Source organism: Myodes glareolus, chromosome 6 (assembly GCF_982192425.1).
Source record: "Myodes glareolus chromosome 6, mMyoGla1.1, whole genome shotgun sequence".
Classification (NCBI taxonomy): Eukaryota; Metazoa; Chordata; class Mammalia; order Rodentia; family Cricetidae; genus Myodes; species Myodes glareolus.
The window spans coordinates 27,949,149-27,964,972 of NC_142031.1; the positions used below are offsets into that span (position 1 = coordinate 27,949,149).

A 15,824-nucleotide genomic window follows, 5' to 3' on the forward strand; every position below is an offset into this window, starting at 1 on the left:
TTCAACCCCATCGAAGACGTGAGAGCATTACTTGAGTAAACAGGAAATGCAATCAAGCAACTTTCAAAATGTCCTGTAAATGACAGAGACAGTTGGCTACCTGGGCAGTCACCCAAAGTCTCATTTGTAACTTTGGAGCAACCAACTTTGTCTAAGGCCTAGAGGCAGGAAAGTTTTCAGAACTGTCTTACCCTGTCTTGACAAGATTTGACAGTTTTTTTTCTTGTGTCCTGCTTGTCTTGTCTGTACACCGTGCGTTTTGCCAGTGGTTGACCTCCGACTACACATAGAGGTAGTGTTCACAGTAGCCAAATGCGTACCTCATATGTCTGTCACTTATGAATGAATGAACACAGTAGGGAGTACTTATAATTCTTGGGATTTTGTAAAGTAACACCATTCTGATACATGCTGCATTATTTGTTCTTTGAACTAGTGAGTATTAAAAGGAGTTAACATGTTCCAGCCAAATGCCATACTAGGTTGGTAAGCATGTTACTGTTACTTTGTTCCTCCTCTCAGGCTGAACTGATTCTTTTCAACTGGTTGGTGAAAATCTATAATTTTGAAAGCTGGTCTCTTCAGGATCCTACTTCTTACAGTCTGAATTTGCTTGCATGTCATTAGTACAAGTGATTCCAGTTTGATCTGCTTTGCTGAGTCCTCGTACAGAAAGAAAGCAGAGTGGTGGCCAACCGTGATTGACAGTAGATCGTGCAGGTTGTAAGCAATTTGAAAGCATTTGTGCTTTGCTGCAGTAGGTAGCTATAGTTTGGTTTATATTTGTAAATTTGTTTTCCAATTTTTCATATGGTGATCATAGCTTGTAGACGGGAAGTGGGAGATTCAGAGCCAAAGCGTTAGTGGAGACAGTACTTTGAAGAAGGGTTTGTAGTACTGGGAAAAGATTAGAGTGACATCATACAGAAGGAGTAAACAGACACAGGAAACTTCATCTGGACTTGCTAGAATGCCAAGAGTGTAGGATAAGGCAATCGGAAAAAATGATTTTTAGTTTCCCACAGTGAACACTGGGTAAGTAGGAATGACATTTCCTAAGATGGAGATTAAGAAGCAGATGTGGGGAAGATGATATAAGTATCTGCTTTGGCCATGTGAATAGAGAGGTATTGTTATACAGCCACATAAAGATGTTGGCAAGGGGTAACATGAAGAGGCTCTATTTGCATCATAGATGAATGCTTTTATGAAAATACACAAATGATCAAGAAGAGTCCAGATCTCTAATTACTGTTCTGGAAGAAGTAAGTTAACTCTTTCTGCCCCAGATAGAAATCCATATCCACATGTATTTCAGCTCTGCACAGATGCTGGAAAATCAGAGCATACTCTCTATAGTGTGCATGTTTGTCTGCACTCCTCTCCAGCTGCCTCTCAGCCTCACTGGCATTCTCCTGCTCATCCACTGCAACTGTGAGAAATTATCTGTTGTTCTTAACCCAACTGACCTGGTCACCGCTCTTGGGGGAAAAAGGGTAGCGGACTGATTGTTCATGTTGTTTGTTGCTCCAGACATGTGCTCTGGTTTGTAGAAAGATTGATAAGAATAGCTACCAATTAGAGTTGTGTTGAACCACAATAAATAGTAACTTAAAATGTATAGAGAAGGGGCATCTATTTTTACTTTCTATTAAAATGGTATAAGAACTACCTGTATCCTTTACTGTTAAAATCTGAAGCATAAAAGAGAGAAAACTCTTGGAAGCATCTATTTATTTGTTTTGTCTATTTGTTGTTTTTTCAAAGCAGGGTTTCTCTATGCAATTCATTCATTTATTCATTCATTTATTGGTCATTGTTTTGTTTTGGTTTTTTTAAGACAGGGTCTCTCTATGTAACTGGCTGTCCTGGAACTTACTATGTAGACCTGGCTGGCCATGAACTCAGAAATTCACCTGCCTCTGCCTTCCAAGTACTGGGATTAAAGGCATATGCCACTATGTCTTGCTTAAGCATTTATTTCTTCCCAACCATTCCTTGGTAGTTATAGTACACCTAGGAAGAGTAAGGTCTGGTTGTGGAGGAACTGTAGCACTGGAGACTTGGTAGAAGAAAGGATAATAGAACTTGCCAGAGAGCTAAGTGGCAAGGGACAGAAAGTGATAACCAGGTAAGATGAGAAGATTCATGTCATCTGTAGACTTGTTCTAGAAGACTTGGTAGAAAACTTGCAGTGTGTTTGAAATCAATGAGACTGGTACTTTCTCAGTCATAACTGAGACTATCATAAACATTCTATCACTATAACAGCTGTATATTAATTATGCAAGTATTAGGAGCGCAGGAAATATATAAAGTTTGGGATCCTGGTCTAGAAAGACAGTTTTATAGAAGTTTGTAGTTACTATAAGCCTTTACATGTCCAAAAATGTTTTTTGCCTATAGATGTGGCATAACAGATTAGTTTCTGTTTGTCAATTTTTAAAAAAGATTTATTTATTTATTATTTATTATATACACAGTCTTTAGTCTACATGTGTACCTGCAGGCCAGAAGAGGGCATCAGGTCTCATTACAGATAGTTATGAGCCACCATGTGGTTGCTGGGAATTAAACTCTGAACTCAGGACCTCCAGAAGAGCAGGCCCTATGTCTAGGGTAAATCATTAGAGTGACTAGTTGTTTTCTAGAAGTAATTTGACCTTGAAAAATCATTGTGGAAAATGATGATTGTTTTCTGTGATTTGTGAAATTGTTCTTCTGAAGGGGGCATTATAGTCTTTGCATGACTTTGGTCACAAGATGCTTCTGACACACCTGGAGCTCTTGGATTACTGTGGATTGCAGACAGAACACAATAAGTAGTAAAGTACCATGGACACGTGATGCTTTCCTTTAGAGAGACTTGAATTAGAATAAGGCCCTTGGTGTGAGGAAATACTTCACCTGGAAAAACAACTTTGTAACAATAAATACACCTTTTTACATTAGTTCAAAGTTTAGTTTATTAGAGGCTGGACCTTCCTGCTGCTACACAGGCTTTCAACTTTCATCTTTGAGTGACCTCTTTCTTCAATTTATTCATGTAACATAGAACATCCCAACATTAGACAGTCTTCCTGAGTCAAAGCTTATAAATCAATCCATGATTTAAAAAGAAAATCTTCATTGATATTTATTTTATGTACAGTAAACGTTATGGTTTTGGGGATTAGGATTCCATATGCTGCTGTTAGGTTTAAATAGTACTCTTCGTAATGTGTCCCATTGTTCAGCCTTTGTGTTTGTGTGGAAACTACTATCTAATGGGTCTTCTTCCTTTAGTCAATACCAGACGCCACCCGCCTGTCATTTTCCTTCTCTCAGCAGGTTCCCTGAGCTCGTGGTAGTAGTCCTCAGAACTAATCACTGTCCCATTTTTTTTTTTTTTGGTCGTGTCTGATGTCATTTTCTTCTTTGCCTGATAATTTTGCAGTTTATTCTACATGTCTCTGAGTTTCAGTTTAACTGATGGTCTGATGCCTGCAACATCCCTGTCATGGTGTTCTTTTCATAGATGGAGTCTAAGGGAAGAAAAAGTCTTTCTTGAACACAAGACTATTTTAGTGTTAATTGTGTAATATTTTCTCATTTTTCTGTAGGATCCAATGATGCTGTTGCCCCAGACTTTCCACCTCAAGTGCTAGGCACAAGAGATGATGACCTTTCAGCCACTGTGAACATTAAGCATACAGAAGGGATCTATAGTAAGAGGGCCGCAACAACAACGGGGAAAAAGCCCCCTCGGAAAGACAATGCAGGTAATGGGTGACCTTGCCTGTTTTACAGCTTGTTTCCTGAACCTTTTTATTTGAAGTGAGAATATTGTCTTTATTAATTTTCTGGTTTGTTATGGAAACTTTGTCCTACATTAAGTATAGTATACATGGCAAAGTTAAATGTTAGAATATTTAAAGTGCTTCAGAGAGATTGGAAAACTTTAAACTTCATTTTCACATAAATAAAATGTATTACAGCTGTTGAAATAAACACTAAGTCAAGCTTATTTTGAATACTAAATATCAGAAAAATCTTGATTAAAATTCTCATGAATTTATTTCTGCCAAATGTTGCAGAGTGGCACTCTGGCTGGATTTGACAAGGAGTTAAGAGTTCACATGATGTTTTATTTTGCTGCCAACCTGTGAAAATTCAATTTTTGGGCTTGTGTGTGTGTTGGGGGGGGAGGGACCAGAAAGTCTGATTGCCCTTAGCTCACTTTTCTCTGTGACACTGGTCACCTTCAGCTGAGCCCCGGCTGTGTTGTGTCAACAGGACATCCACTCTCATGTTCACATCAGGCCTCTATCAGTCCTTTCACATCCCACCAGCTTCATTCAGACACTTGGTTTCTTGGCTCAAACTGTTGAATTTTCAACTTTTCCTCTACATAGAGGGTAGCCATTTTCTGAAAAGTATAATATTTTTAAAATTGTAGGAAGAGGGCTAGTTCCAGTTAGATGCTGCTTTAGAAAAAATAAACCAAAACATAGAAACATAGATTAATAGGTAAGTAGATAAACTGATAGGTAAATCTTCTATAAGAAATGGAAGAGTATGCCTTCTTAATTTTAGAAAAGGAAAAACTTCATTAAACTGTATTCCTTTCAAAAAACCAAAACAGAAAATAAAACTGGCAACTATTGCCAGATAAGGAATGTTAAAGTAAAAAAATTCTATTAAATTTTATTCTATTAAAATTCTATTAAATTCAGAGTGGAAGTAAATATTAGAGTGTGCACATTCCACAAAATATGTTCTGAATGTATAGAGAAGTAGTGTGAAGAAGATATTCTGCTCAGTAGAAATTGAACAAAAGAGACTATGTAATACCCAATAACTGCATATAAAATTTTTATTTTGTTGATAATCTGGGGATACAAAGTAAAACAGCAGTAGCTTTCTGTACTCATTAGAATGACTGCAATGAAGAACGCTGTGCTGTGGATGAGAACTTATTCACTGCCAGTCAGAGTGGAAATTAATATTCTGACAGTGTATGTGTGTTGCTGGGTTTTGAATTCAGGTCTCACTTAGGCTAAACATGCATTCTATCATTGAGCTATACCCTGAGCCCCGCACGGATTCTTCAATCTATTTGTAGTAGTTTCAAGTTAGAAACCACTCAAGTGGCCAATATTTCTTTAATAAAAATAGGTAACTTGTGGTATTGACTATTGAATACTTACAGACACGGAGAACAGGGTCACTGTATGTAACAATACATAATGAACTTTATAAACATAGTGTGAAGGAAGGAAGAAAAAGATATATTTTGTATTATCCGTTTATACACAGTTCAGGCATTTCTGATGAATTTGTTGTATTTAAAATCAGGTATTACACACTCTGGTTTCTCTTCAGTTTTTATGAATCTTAAAATCAAGTGTTGAATAAAATGGGAAGAAAGAATGAGTAATAGGCTGCTGTTCAGATTTTATTTCTTGATCTGTATAAGGTTACACACATATTGTTCAATAATTAGTGACAGTCCTGCATTTTTATACAAATGTTTACTAGGACAGTTAAAATCTTTTTAAAAAGATGTGTAAAAGATAAGGTTATTAGAAATGAGCCTAAAGTACATGCTATAGTACCATAGAGAAAATTCTAAAATTGAAATCTATTAAGGATGTCCTATATAATTAGAGAATTAAACATAATAGTAATAAAAGTTTTCAGATGTCATTAAATTAATCTCTGGGCTCAATAAGAGAGCTTGCTGTACCAGCATCAGAATTTTATATGTAATTTGCTAAATATTGTTTGTAAAAGATTAAAAACAGAAGTTTAGGAGGCAACCGTATTGGTAAGACTCTATGGGTATGGTGTCTACATTTCTAGGAGATAGAATCTCAGAACAAATGTCCTGTTTCTCTGACTCGTAAAATCCCTTTACCCATTCTTCTACAGTGATCCCTGAGTTTTAGGTGCAGGAATTGAGTTATAGATGGGTCAGTTGGGACTAAGCTATACAACTCTGCATTTTGATCAGTTGTGATTTTCTGTAAATGCGTTTTGTTTATTATAAAGAGAAGTTTTCTTCATGAGGGGTGAAAACTATACTTATTGGTGTGTTTAGTAAAGACAATAATAATAGACATACTATCATGGAAGGAAAGCTTATGAGGCCTCAACTCTAGACAAAGAACTCTAGGAAACTAAGGATTGTTGAGAGCTGGAGAAATAGTCTTCCTTGAGGAGGAGCACACCAATTGGTTATCCAACACCAAATAGTCAGCCCTGAAAACATACATACAAGTAACATAAGACTGATCATGTTGTATTTATATATTAGGAATACATACGTAAATAAATAATATATTAATACATACATATACATACTGCTGCCGCCATGAATTTAAAAAGAAGCAAGAGTTGCCAGAGAAACCAGGCAGTGCATGTCTTTAATTTCAGCCCTAGAGAAAATTATAAAATGGGAGGAGATAGCACTCAGACACAGTCTCATTCTGAGATTCCTAGAGGCAGGATTGCCACTTCAGACTGAGGTTGAAGTAAGAGCCTGGAACTCGCTCTGTAGACCAGGCTGGCCTTGAACTCATAGAGATCTGCCTGTCTCTGCCTCTTGAGTGCTGGGATTAAAGACTACCACTGCCCAGTCACCAGTCCCAGTTTCTGTGGTGCTGGAGATCAAGTCCAAGAGTTAATGTGTGCGTGCTGCTTGGCAAGCACTTCAGCAGCCCAGCCGCATCTCCAGTCAGCAGTCTAGAAGCGACATGAAGCGTGGATTCCGGGAGGGGGGCCGAGGAAGTTATTAACATGAAAAACTTGGCACATGAAAGATATTGCAAGCTGTTAAAAGATACAGATTTTTTTTAAAAAAATGTTTAGAACTTGTAAAATCAATGGGAAATGTTACTGGAATGCTCGGTGTACTGCTTTTCAACATAAAAAATAAACAGAAATAGCCATGTGTTGATCAGTAGATGGGTTGATGGGTTAAGACAGAAGAATACTGCATATATTGACTATTATGACTAGTCTCAGACATATTAAATGTGAAGGCATGCTCTAAGGCTGTAAATTATGAGTATAGATTGTTAAAGCTATTTTTTATTAATGCAGCATGCTAAAGATATTGAAAGATACTCAAGTCCAGTATAAAGGGTGCTACTAAGATGGTAATAAAGTCAGGGAACCATATCTGTAATGTTTTATTTTTTAAGTCAAGTTTTTAATACATTTTAGGCTCCTAATATGTCTAAAATATTAGAGATTCTAGAGCATTAGATGAAAAAATTTAGGATTGAAGTAATAACAATAAGGAAAAAAACAATTGATTTGAAAGATGAGAGATTTCTGGGTAAGTAAAGCCAAGGCTGGCTCTTCGTTGTGTGTTTCATTGTTGATTACATTGTTCTGATTTCTCTCTTGAAAAATTTGGATAGTTAGAGGTAAGAGAAGATACATGACCAAGGAGGGAAAAAGTATCAGACAAACTTAAAAGTTTTAACTGCATGAGATTTAGAGAATGCTGTATATAAAATCTAGATTGTATAAGGGTTTTTTTTTTGACTATACGGTATATTAATTAGCTCCACAATTGGTAAAAACTTTGAAAAGACCAAAGAACTCCAAGGAATTGTTTAAGCCTGCACTTTTACTTTGAAAACCATAATTGATTTGAAAGAAGGAAGATTATGGTTTCATCAGACTAGTAAAAGATTTTTAAATAGTACTTTATTTAAACTGATATTGTGCATTGAAAGATATGGCAAACTTTCTAATTCATATTACAGTCTTCCAAACCAGAGCCTAGGGTCTTTTCCCCCTCATTTATACTTGGGAGTGGCTGTGTGTTAGGGAGGGACAGGAAATTTGCTTGCCTTTTGTTTATTATCTTCTTCTCTCTGGATTCAACGTTCTTATCTAGAGGCCCCAGTTCAAGTGCCCGTCATTGGGGATCAGAATGTCTCAGACGGAAAACAGAAAGAGATCATCAGTAGACGGGTTGTGACCAAGATGACATGGCCTGAAGAAAGAAGTTCCTTGCAGGACACTGCAGGTAGCTGAACTGGATTTTTTGGGCCCTGGTTTCCTCTGTTCTCCTGCAAAGACTGTTGCTTGAAAATCACAAGCCGCCCAAACAGCCGTGTGCTCTCCAGTCTCTCTCTGCTGTCTCCAGGCCTCCTTCCTGCTTGCTCACGTGAAGCAGCTGAGGGTTCTAGCTACTGTTTTGGTTGACTTTGGTATGAATAAAGTTGATATTTAAAAACTTTTGGAGATATTTATGCAGAACTTTTGAATCTTATCGTCAGAAATTGACTTACCAGGAGCTTTTCCCTTTTGCGGTAGTTCATTTCACTGTCACAGTATACTTTCCACATGAAATATATGTAAGGCTTGATAAGGGCTTTTTGTTTGTTTTGTTACCATAATCCTTGTTCATATTCTTGTTTTTGTCTTTTCTTTATTGTTCATAGAATTAATCCTCTATCTGATAGAACTGTTACATTTCCCCCTAATTTCCGGTGATCGCCTTACATAGTTTATGTTAATTGTTGCCTTATGATTCATTTTGAATGTAAACTTTCTTCCTCTTATTCTCTCCTCCTTTCTTACTTTGCATACAGTTTCCAAGTCATTATTATGAAGTATTACCATGTTTAGATTATGCCTGTAAGATCTTGTTTTGTTGAATTTTTATAGCTCCTTTTAATTTTTTCCGTACTTTAGAGTATTTAGAAAATGAATAGCAGTGGCACCAGCTGCTGTTTATTAGACTGTGCTGTGTGGGGGGGGCGCTTGTTGGTTCCCAGCTGCTCAGCCCCGGATAACCACACAGAGACTGTAGTATTTCAATCACTGCTGGGCCCATCAGCTCTGGCTTCTTATTGACCAACTCCTACATCTTAATTTAACCCATCTCCATTAATCTGTGCATCACCACACGGTCATGGCCTACCAGCAAAGCTTCAGCATGTCTGTCTCCAGCGGCTCCATGGCTTCTCTCTGACTTTGCCTCCTTTCTTCCAGCATTTAGTTTAGTTTTCCCTGCCTACCTCTATTTTTTTGCCCTATCACAGGCCAAAGACAGTTTCTTCATTTTCCAGTGGCATTCACAACATACAGAGGGGAATCCCACATCATTGCTATACATTTTCACTGAGTTAAAATGGTCTCTGATATAGATTATATAATCTTTTATAAAGATAGTCTCATATCATTGTTGTACAAAAGTGGTTTACTCTTTAGATATTCTACTTGTTTACTCTGGAAGTTATTTTACTTCAATAGGATTATGCTGAAATTATCTATAGTAGCATGTTTAACTTAGTGTTAGGTTTGGCTCTAAGAGATAAAAACCCAAAATGTAACAGTGTTCAAAACAGACAAGAAAGCATTTCTTATAAAAAATCCAGAGCTCAGGGAACAATGCTCTTTCTTCCGCTATTGTTGGCCTTTCTGGCCTTCATTCTCAAGTTGTACCATCAGCTGGCACTCCACCCAGCAGGAAGAAAGGGAAAAGAGAACAGCATGTTCTTCCTTAGGGGAGCTTCTTAGATGTTACACTTCCTTCCATCCTAGAGGTCAGCCTGAGTCATGTGCTCACAACTGGCATTTCCAAGGAGTCTGAACCTTTATTCTGGTTACATGCTCAGCTATTATTTTTATTGTTTTTTATTGAGATACATATTTTCTCCTCTCCTCCCCTTCAACTCTCTCTCATGGTCCTCATGCTCCCAATTTACTCAGGAGATCTTATCGTTTTCTACTTCCTATGTAGACTAGATCCATGTATGTCTCTCTTAGGGGTCCTCTTTGTTGTCTAGGTTCTCTGGGATTGTGAATTGTAGGCTGGTTTTTCTTTGTTTTATATCTAAAAACCACTTATGAGTGAGTACATATGATTCTTGTCTTTCTGGGTTTGGGTTACCTCATTCAATACAATGCTTTCTAGGTCTATTCATTTGCTCACAATTCAAGTTGTCATTTTTTTCTGCTGTGTAGTACTCCATTGTGTAAATGTACCACATTTTTCTTATTCTTTGGTTGAGGGACATTTAGGTTGTTTCCAAGTTCTGACTATTACAAATAATGCTGCTGTGAACATTGTTGAGCATATGACTTTGTGCTACAATTGCATGCTCAGCTATTTTAGAGGAAAAAGAAAATATGTATTGGAGGACAGCTGGAATTTATGCTCCCATTATGAACTAGAGACATATTTTAGAACATAAAGCACTTCTCTTTTTTACGTGTTGTTTTTCTTAAGACTGTAGAATTGCATTTAGTGAAACACTCCAAAATTTTACCACTTTTTTACTGTTGCTAAATGAATGTTTCTGAAACCATTTTGATTTTGTTCATCTCCTGGTACACTTTAGTTTTCATTGTCCTTGGGAATAAAACCTAAGCTCTTTCAGCAGTCTTCTACAATCTTAGGACCAGCTCCAAAAAGCTTCCCTGCTCTAGTTTTCCCCTTTTCATTATAAACACTGTAACCTGTGGATATTTAGTGGCTTTCCTGATTCCAGTCTTTTTTATGCAGCTCCTTTGCTTTCAGTGACTTGATTTCTACTTCAAAATGTTCTCCGTCTTCAGAGACCCAAGTCAATTGTCTAGAGTTCTTCTATGGTATTGTTTGCTAGAATTACTTTTCTCTTTGTTTGCTTTCTTAATACTTCTTCATCTGCTTCTTTCTTATGGATTTTTTTTGTTTTTAATACTTTAAAAATAGAAAGTTATTATATTTTATATAATAAAAATATATTAAAATATATTTTAATTGATTTTATTTTATGTATATGAGTGTTTTGCCTATGTGTATGTGTGTACCTCTTGAATTCCTGGTGCCCATAGAGATTAGAAGAGTGTGTCAGATCCTCTTGGAGTTACATACAGGTTATCTGAAGCCACCATGTGGTCTAGAAAGTGAAACAGGTCCTCTGCAAGAGCAACAAGTACTTTTAACCACTGAGCCATCTTTCCAGCGCCTTATGGTGCTTCTGTAGCTCTCTATATGAATGCTTGTATATGTGTGCTTTTTTTGCTCCAGTTTACATTTTTCTAAACATTGTGGTATAGGTGTTTGTGTTTTGCAATGCCACTTTCACATATTAGATGGTTAGAGGCTTTTTTGGTTCAACTTCTTTTATATATTAATGTGTTTATTTCGTTCTCTTAGGTTCCAGTGATACCATTGTACAAGACAGAAAAACTGAAAAACTCTCCAATACTAAATCCATCATACAGAAGGAGGAGATCCATGTTAAAAGGACCATCCCTCAGGAACTCTGCCCAGAGAAAGAAGGATCCTTAGAGATAGATATTTCAGGTAATGAAGTATATGTCAGTGTGTGCGCCTAGGGCTAGTATCTCTGTGTTTCTGGTCCATTCTGATGAAAATAAGATCTTTTCTATTTTACTTATATCATTTCAATATTGCTCTGTCTATATGGGTATGTGTATAGATTTGTAAAATAAATGTTAATTCTAGGGAAATATATCTATAGAAGCAGCATATAAGTGAATATATTCTACCTTCCATACCCAATTCCATCAACTATGTGCAGAAAACATTTGAGAAAAATCTTGTCTTTGTTGACCTTGCATTGACCTCTTTTTTATTATTGCTCTGCACAGACAGCACCGGATAATGACTGTTGACTTAGTTCTTACCTTGTTTCTGGTGTTAAAGTAATCTAGTATGATTTGCAGTATAGGACTACTGATGCACATCCATGTGCACAGGTCTATGCAGGCCTCTGCCTGTTTTATTTAAAGCACTGGCATCTACAAATTTTGGCATCTGTGAGAGGTCCAGGAACCAATTCCACCAGATACTGAGGAATGACTACCTCTAAGTCTAATTGTAACACGAGGGGGCCGGCTTGTTGGGGTATCTGTCCCGCCCAGTACCCCACAGCTGGCAAGCCCCAAAGGAAAATCACACACAGGACTCCATAAGATTATAAACTGATTGGCCCATTAGCTCAGGTTTCTTGTTAACTCTTATAGCTTATTTTAACCCATTATTCTCATCTATGTTAGCCATATGGCTTGGTACCTTTTTCAGCCCTCAGCTTACATGTTGCTGCTTCGGTGGTCTGCTCAGGAGTCGCAGAGGGAACTTCCTGTTTTCCCAGAATACTCCCAGTCTCTTTGCTCCACCCCTACTTCCTGTCTGGCTTTCCCGCCTATACTGCCTGCCTGGCCAGTTTTATTAAAATATGATTGACAGAATACAGACAATTCTCCCACACCATCTAATGATGTTAGAAGTACAGTATCATGTCTTAGTATTGAAACTTGGAAACCTGAAGTTACTCTAGAATTCTGAGAAAGATAGCATCAACAAATAATAGTAAAAAGCTAAATTAAATGATTTATATTTGTCTTTGGCCCTGACAAAAGAGAGGAGCATGCAGAACATAAACCATTACTATTCTGCTGTCAAATTTTACCTGTTAGAAGATAAGAGTTTCCACGTGAGAAAAAGGAGCAAAGAATTGAGTCTACTAACTATATGCTGAAAAGAGTTTCCATTAGCTCCTCGCATTTAGAATACATAAAATAATTTTTCCCAAGGATACAAGTATTGTGCAGTGGGGAAAGGATGACCTTTTAAACTGATAGTGTAGAAAAACTGGATAATGATATTAGAAGAATGAAGTTACATCATTACTTTACATAAAAATCACATCAAAAAGGATTAGACACATAAACAGAAGACCTGAATGCCTAAAACTAGTAGGAGATGTAAGAGTAAGGCTTCAGGAAGCTGTACTTGGTAATCACTTCTCTGATAGGACAGCTAAAGCATATATCGACAAATGAAACTCTGTTAAAACAATTTAAAAACTTATTCACCCGAAAACAAGCAAGAACGTAAATAAACTATCAACCGAAGTGGGAAAATACTCCCAAATTATCTGTCTGTTGAGAGTTAAACCTAGAATGTATAAGGATCATGTGTACCTTGAAAACAAAATAAACCCAACTTAAAAATGGACAAGGAGTTAAACATATAGTTCTCCAAAGAAAATATGCTTGACCCAAGTAAATATGAAATGACATTCAACTAATTTAAGAGAAATTTAGTTCAAAACCACAAGGAACAGTTCATGCCCATCAGAATGGCTGATGGAATGCTACCAAAAAAAAAAAAAAAAACCAACTGTTTGGGAGAATACGGAAAAGTCGGAATTAATGCACCATTTGCAGGCATGTAAAATGGTGTAGTTGTTCTGGAAAACAATGTTGTTTCCTTCAAAAAAGTAAAGAATTATCATATGTAGTAGTCTCACTTTGGAGCATACATTCAAAAGAATTCAGAGCAAGATCTCAAACTTCACAACATGTTTATCAGTATTATTATAACCAAGAGGGAGAAGTAATCCAACTGTCCATCATATAATGGATAAGGAAAAAGTGAATTATTGGTCAGTGAAGAGCTTTTATAGAGTAGTTGTCTTAATTTGGGTTTCTGTTGTTGTGAAGAGTCACCATGACCATGCAACTTTTATAAAGGGAAACATTTAATTGAGACTGGCTTACAGTTCAGAGGTTTAGTCCATTCTGTCATGGTGGGAAACATGGAAGCTTGCAGACAGACATGGTGTAGGCGAGGTAAGTAGAGAGTTCTACCATCTTGATCCACAGACAGCAGAAGAAGACTGCCACACTGAGTATAGCTTGAGCATATGGAACCTCAAAGCCTCTACAGTGACACACTTCTTCCAACAAGTCCGAACTTCCTAATTGTGCCAATCCCAATGGGCAAAGTGTAGTGGGAGGCTGCTTGTTGGTTCCCGGCTGCCCAGCTAGCTTAGACCCGAAATAATTACACAGAAACTGTATTAATTAAATCATTGCTTGGCCCATTAGCTCTAGCTTCTTGTTCGCTAACTCTTACATATTAATTTAACCCATTTCTATGAATCTGTGTATCGCCACATGGCAGTGGCTTACCGGCAAAGTTTTGACATATCTGACTCTGGTGGTGGCTCCGTGGCTTCTCCCTGACTTTGCCCTTCTTTCTCCCAGCATTCTGTGTAGTTTTCCTTGCCTACCTAAGTTCTGCCCTGCTATAGGTCCAAAGCAGTTTCTTTATTCATTAATGGTAATCACAGCACATAGAGGGAAATCCCACATAAGCCAAACATTCAAATACATAAATTTGTGAGGTGCCATATATGTTCAAGCCACCACTGTGATACATGCCTATAATCTAAAGCACTCAGGAAGCCAAAGCAGGAGGATTACAAATTATTGGCCACTATGGTCAACATAGTTAATTCAAGGTCATTATAGAATACATAACTAGATGTTGTCTTAAACAAAACAACAAAAAGAAAGTGTGTTATATATTTAAAGATTATTATGAAGCCTCATGAGGAAATTATGTCACATGGTACACATAGATGAACCTTAGAAGGACATATACTAAGCAAAATAGCCCAGTCACAAAGACACAAATATTTTTTATTCTATTATTATGAAATATCTCAAGTAGACAAAAATCATAGAAACAGAATGTAGAAAGGTGATTGCTAAGTGCTAGGATTAGGAGGAGGATGGACAGAGAATAGTGTTGTTCAAATAGACATTGATCTTGTAATTTTCATGTCTTAGCTTCCCAAGTACCTGGAATTATTTTTGTAATGACTCCTGGCTTATTTTTGTAATAATGTTCTTTGGAACACAGTTTTCAATTTTGATAAATATGGGTATTCATTTATCATAACACTAGCTGTTAAAACTATTTCCTCATCCTGAAAACTTTTACCAAAAATCAACTGATTATAGATATATAATTTTATTTCAGGGCTGTCAATAGTATCTGTTGATCTATGTTTTGATCATGTGATAGTACTAATCTGTCTTGATTACTATTGGCTTATGGTAAGGTTTGACCTAGGCATTTATTGGGCCTTCAACTTTATTTTTCATAATTATGTTGTCTCCTTTAGGTTTCTTTAAATTATATACAAATTTTAGAATTATTTTGTCAGTTTCTACAAAAGAACAATCTGGTATTCTGATAGGAATTGCACTGCAGAACAATCTGAAGAGTGTTATGTTTGATGTTTTTTTCTCTACGAATGAGCTCTTTTCCATTTATTTAGATTTTTAATTTTATAGCAATACTTTGTAGTGTTCAGACTATGGGTTTTGCAATTCTTTTATTAGATTATTTCTGGTGTCTTATTTTTATGCTATTTTAACTTGAATTACATTTTTAAAGAATTTGTATATAGGAATTTAATAATTCTATAGTCATTTGTAAGCCTATATATAGGCTGTAAGCCACTATATTTATACGTGCTAGATATGTTCCTCAGATTTGGATGATTAGAGATGGGCAAGGTCATTTATTAACAACCTGGGGAAGTAAAGCAAAGGTGGAGACAGTACTTTACCACCCTATACAATGACTCTAATGCTGTCAATGTGGACTACAACAAGAAAAACCCAGCAGCCACTCCAATACCAGAGACGATAAGAAAATATTAAATATTGACAGGAGTGAGATAGAGGAAGCCATCAAGAGACAGAAATGTAGGAAGGCCCCCTGAATGGATGACATCACGGTGAAGGAGCTGGAGGTGACTACAGGAGGCTCAGGGGCCAAGACGCCTCTCAGACTCTTCAGAGAGATATGGGAACACCAAGTGAGTCCCGTGGAATGAAAACACTCAGTCATAATTCCCATACCCAAAAGCAAGCTGGACTGCTCAGATGTATTACAGGGGTATTAGTCTGTTGTGCCATAGTAGCAAGATCTTCTCCATTTTCCTTCAAAGTATCAAGGGCAGAAAAGGAAATCCTAGCAGAGGCCCAATGAAGATTCTATGCTT

At 36.8% G+C, this 15,824-nt stretch overlaps 1 protein-coding gene across 6 annotated transcripts in view; it reads left to right on the plus strand.

Moving 5' to 3' along the window:
* Alms1 (ALMS1 centrosome and basal body associated protein) overlaps positions 1 to 15,824 on the plus strand; it is a 123,408-nt gene that overhangs the window by 75,740 nt on the left and 31,844 nt on the right. For all 6 annotated transcript variants that reach the window (XM_085690559.2, XM_085690558.2, XM_085690561.2 and 3 more), the window contains 3 exons: positions 3,603 to 3,761; positions 7,895 to 8,026; positions 11,150 to 11,299. In XM_085690559.2, the coding sequence (XP_085546685.2) occupies positions 3,603 to 3,761; positions 7,895 to 8,026; positions 11,150 to 11,299 (441 nt within the window). The remainder of the gene's footprint in view (positions 1 to 3,602; positions 3,762 to 7,894; positions 8,027 to 11,149; positions 11,300 to 15,824) is intronic.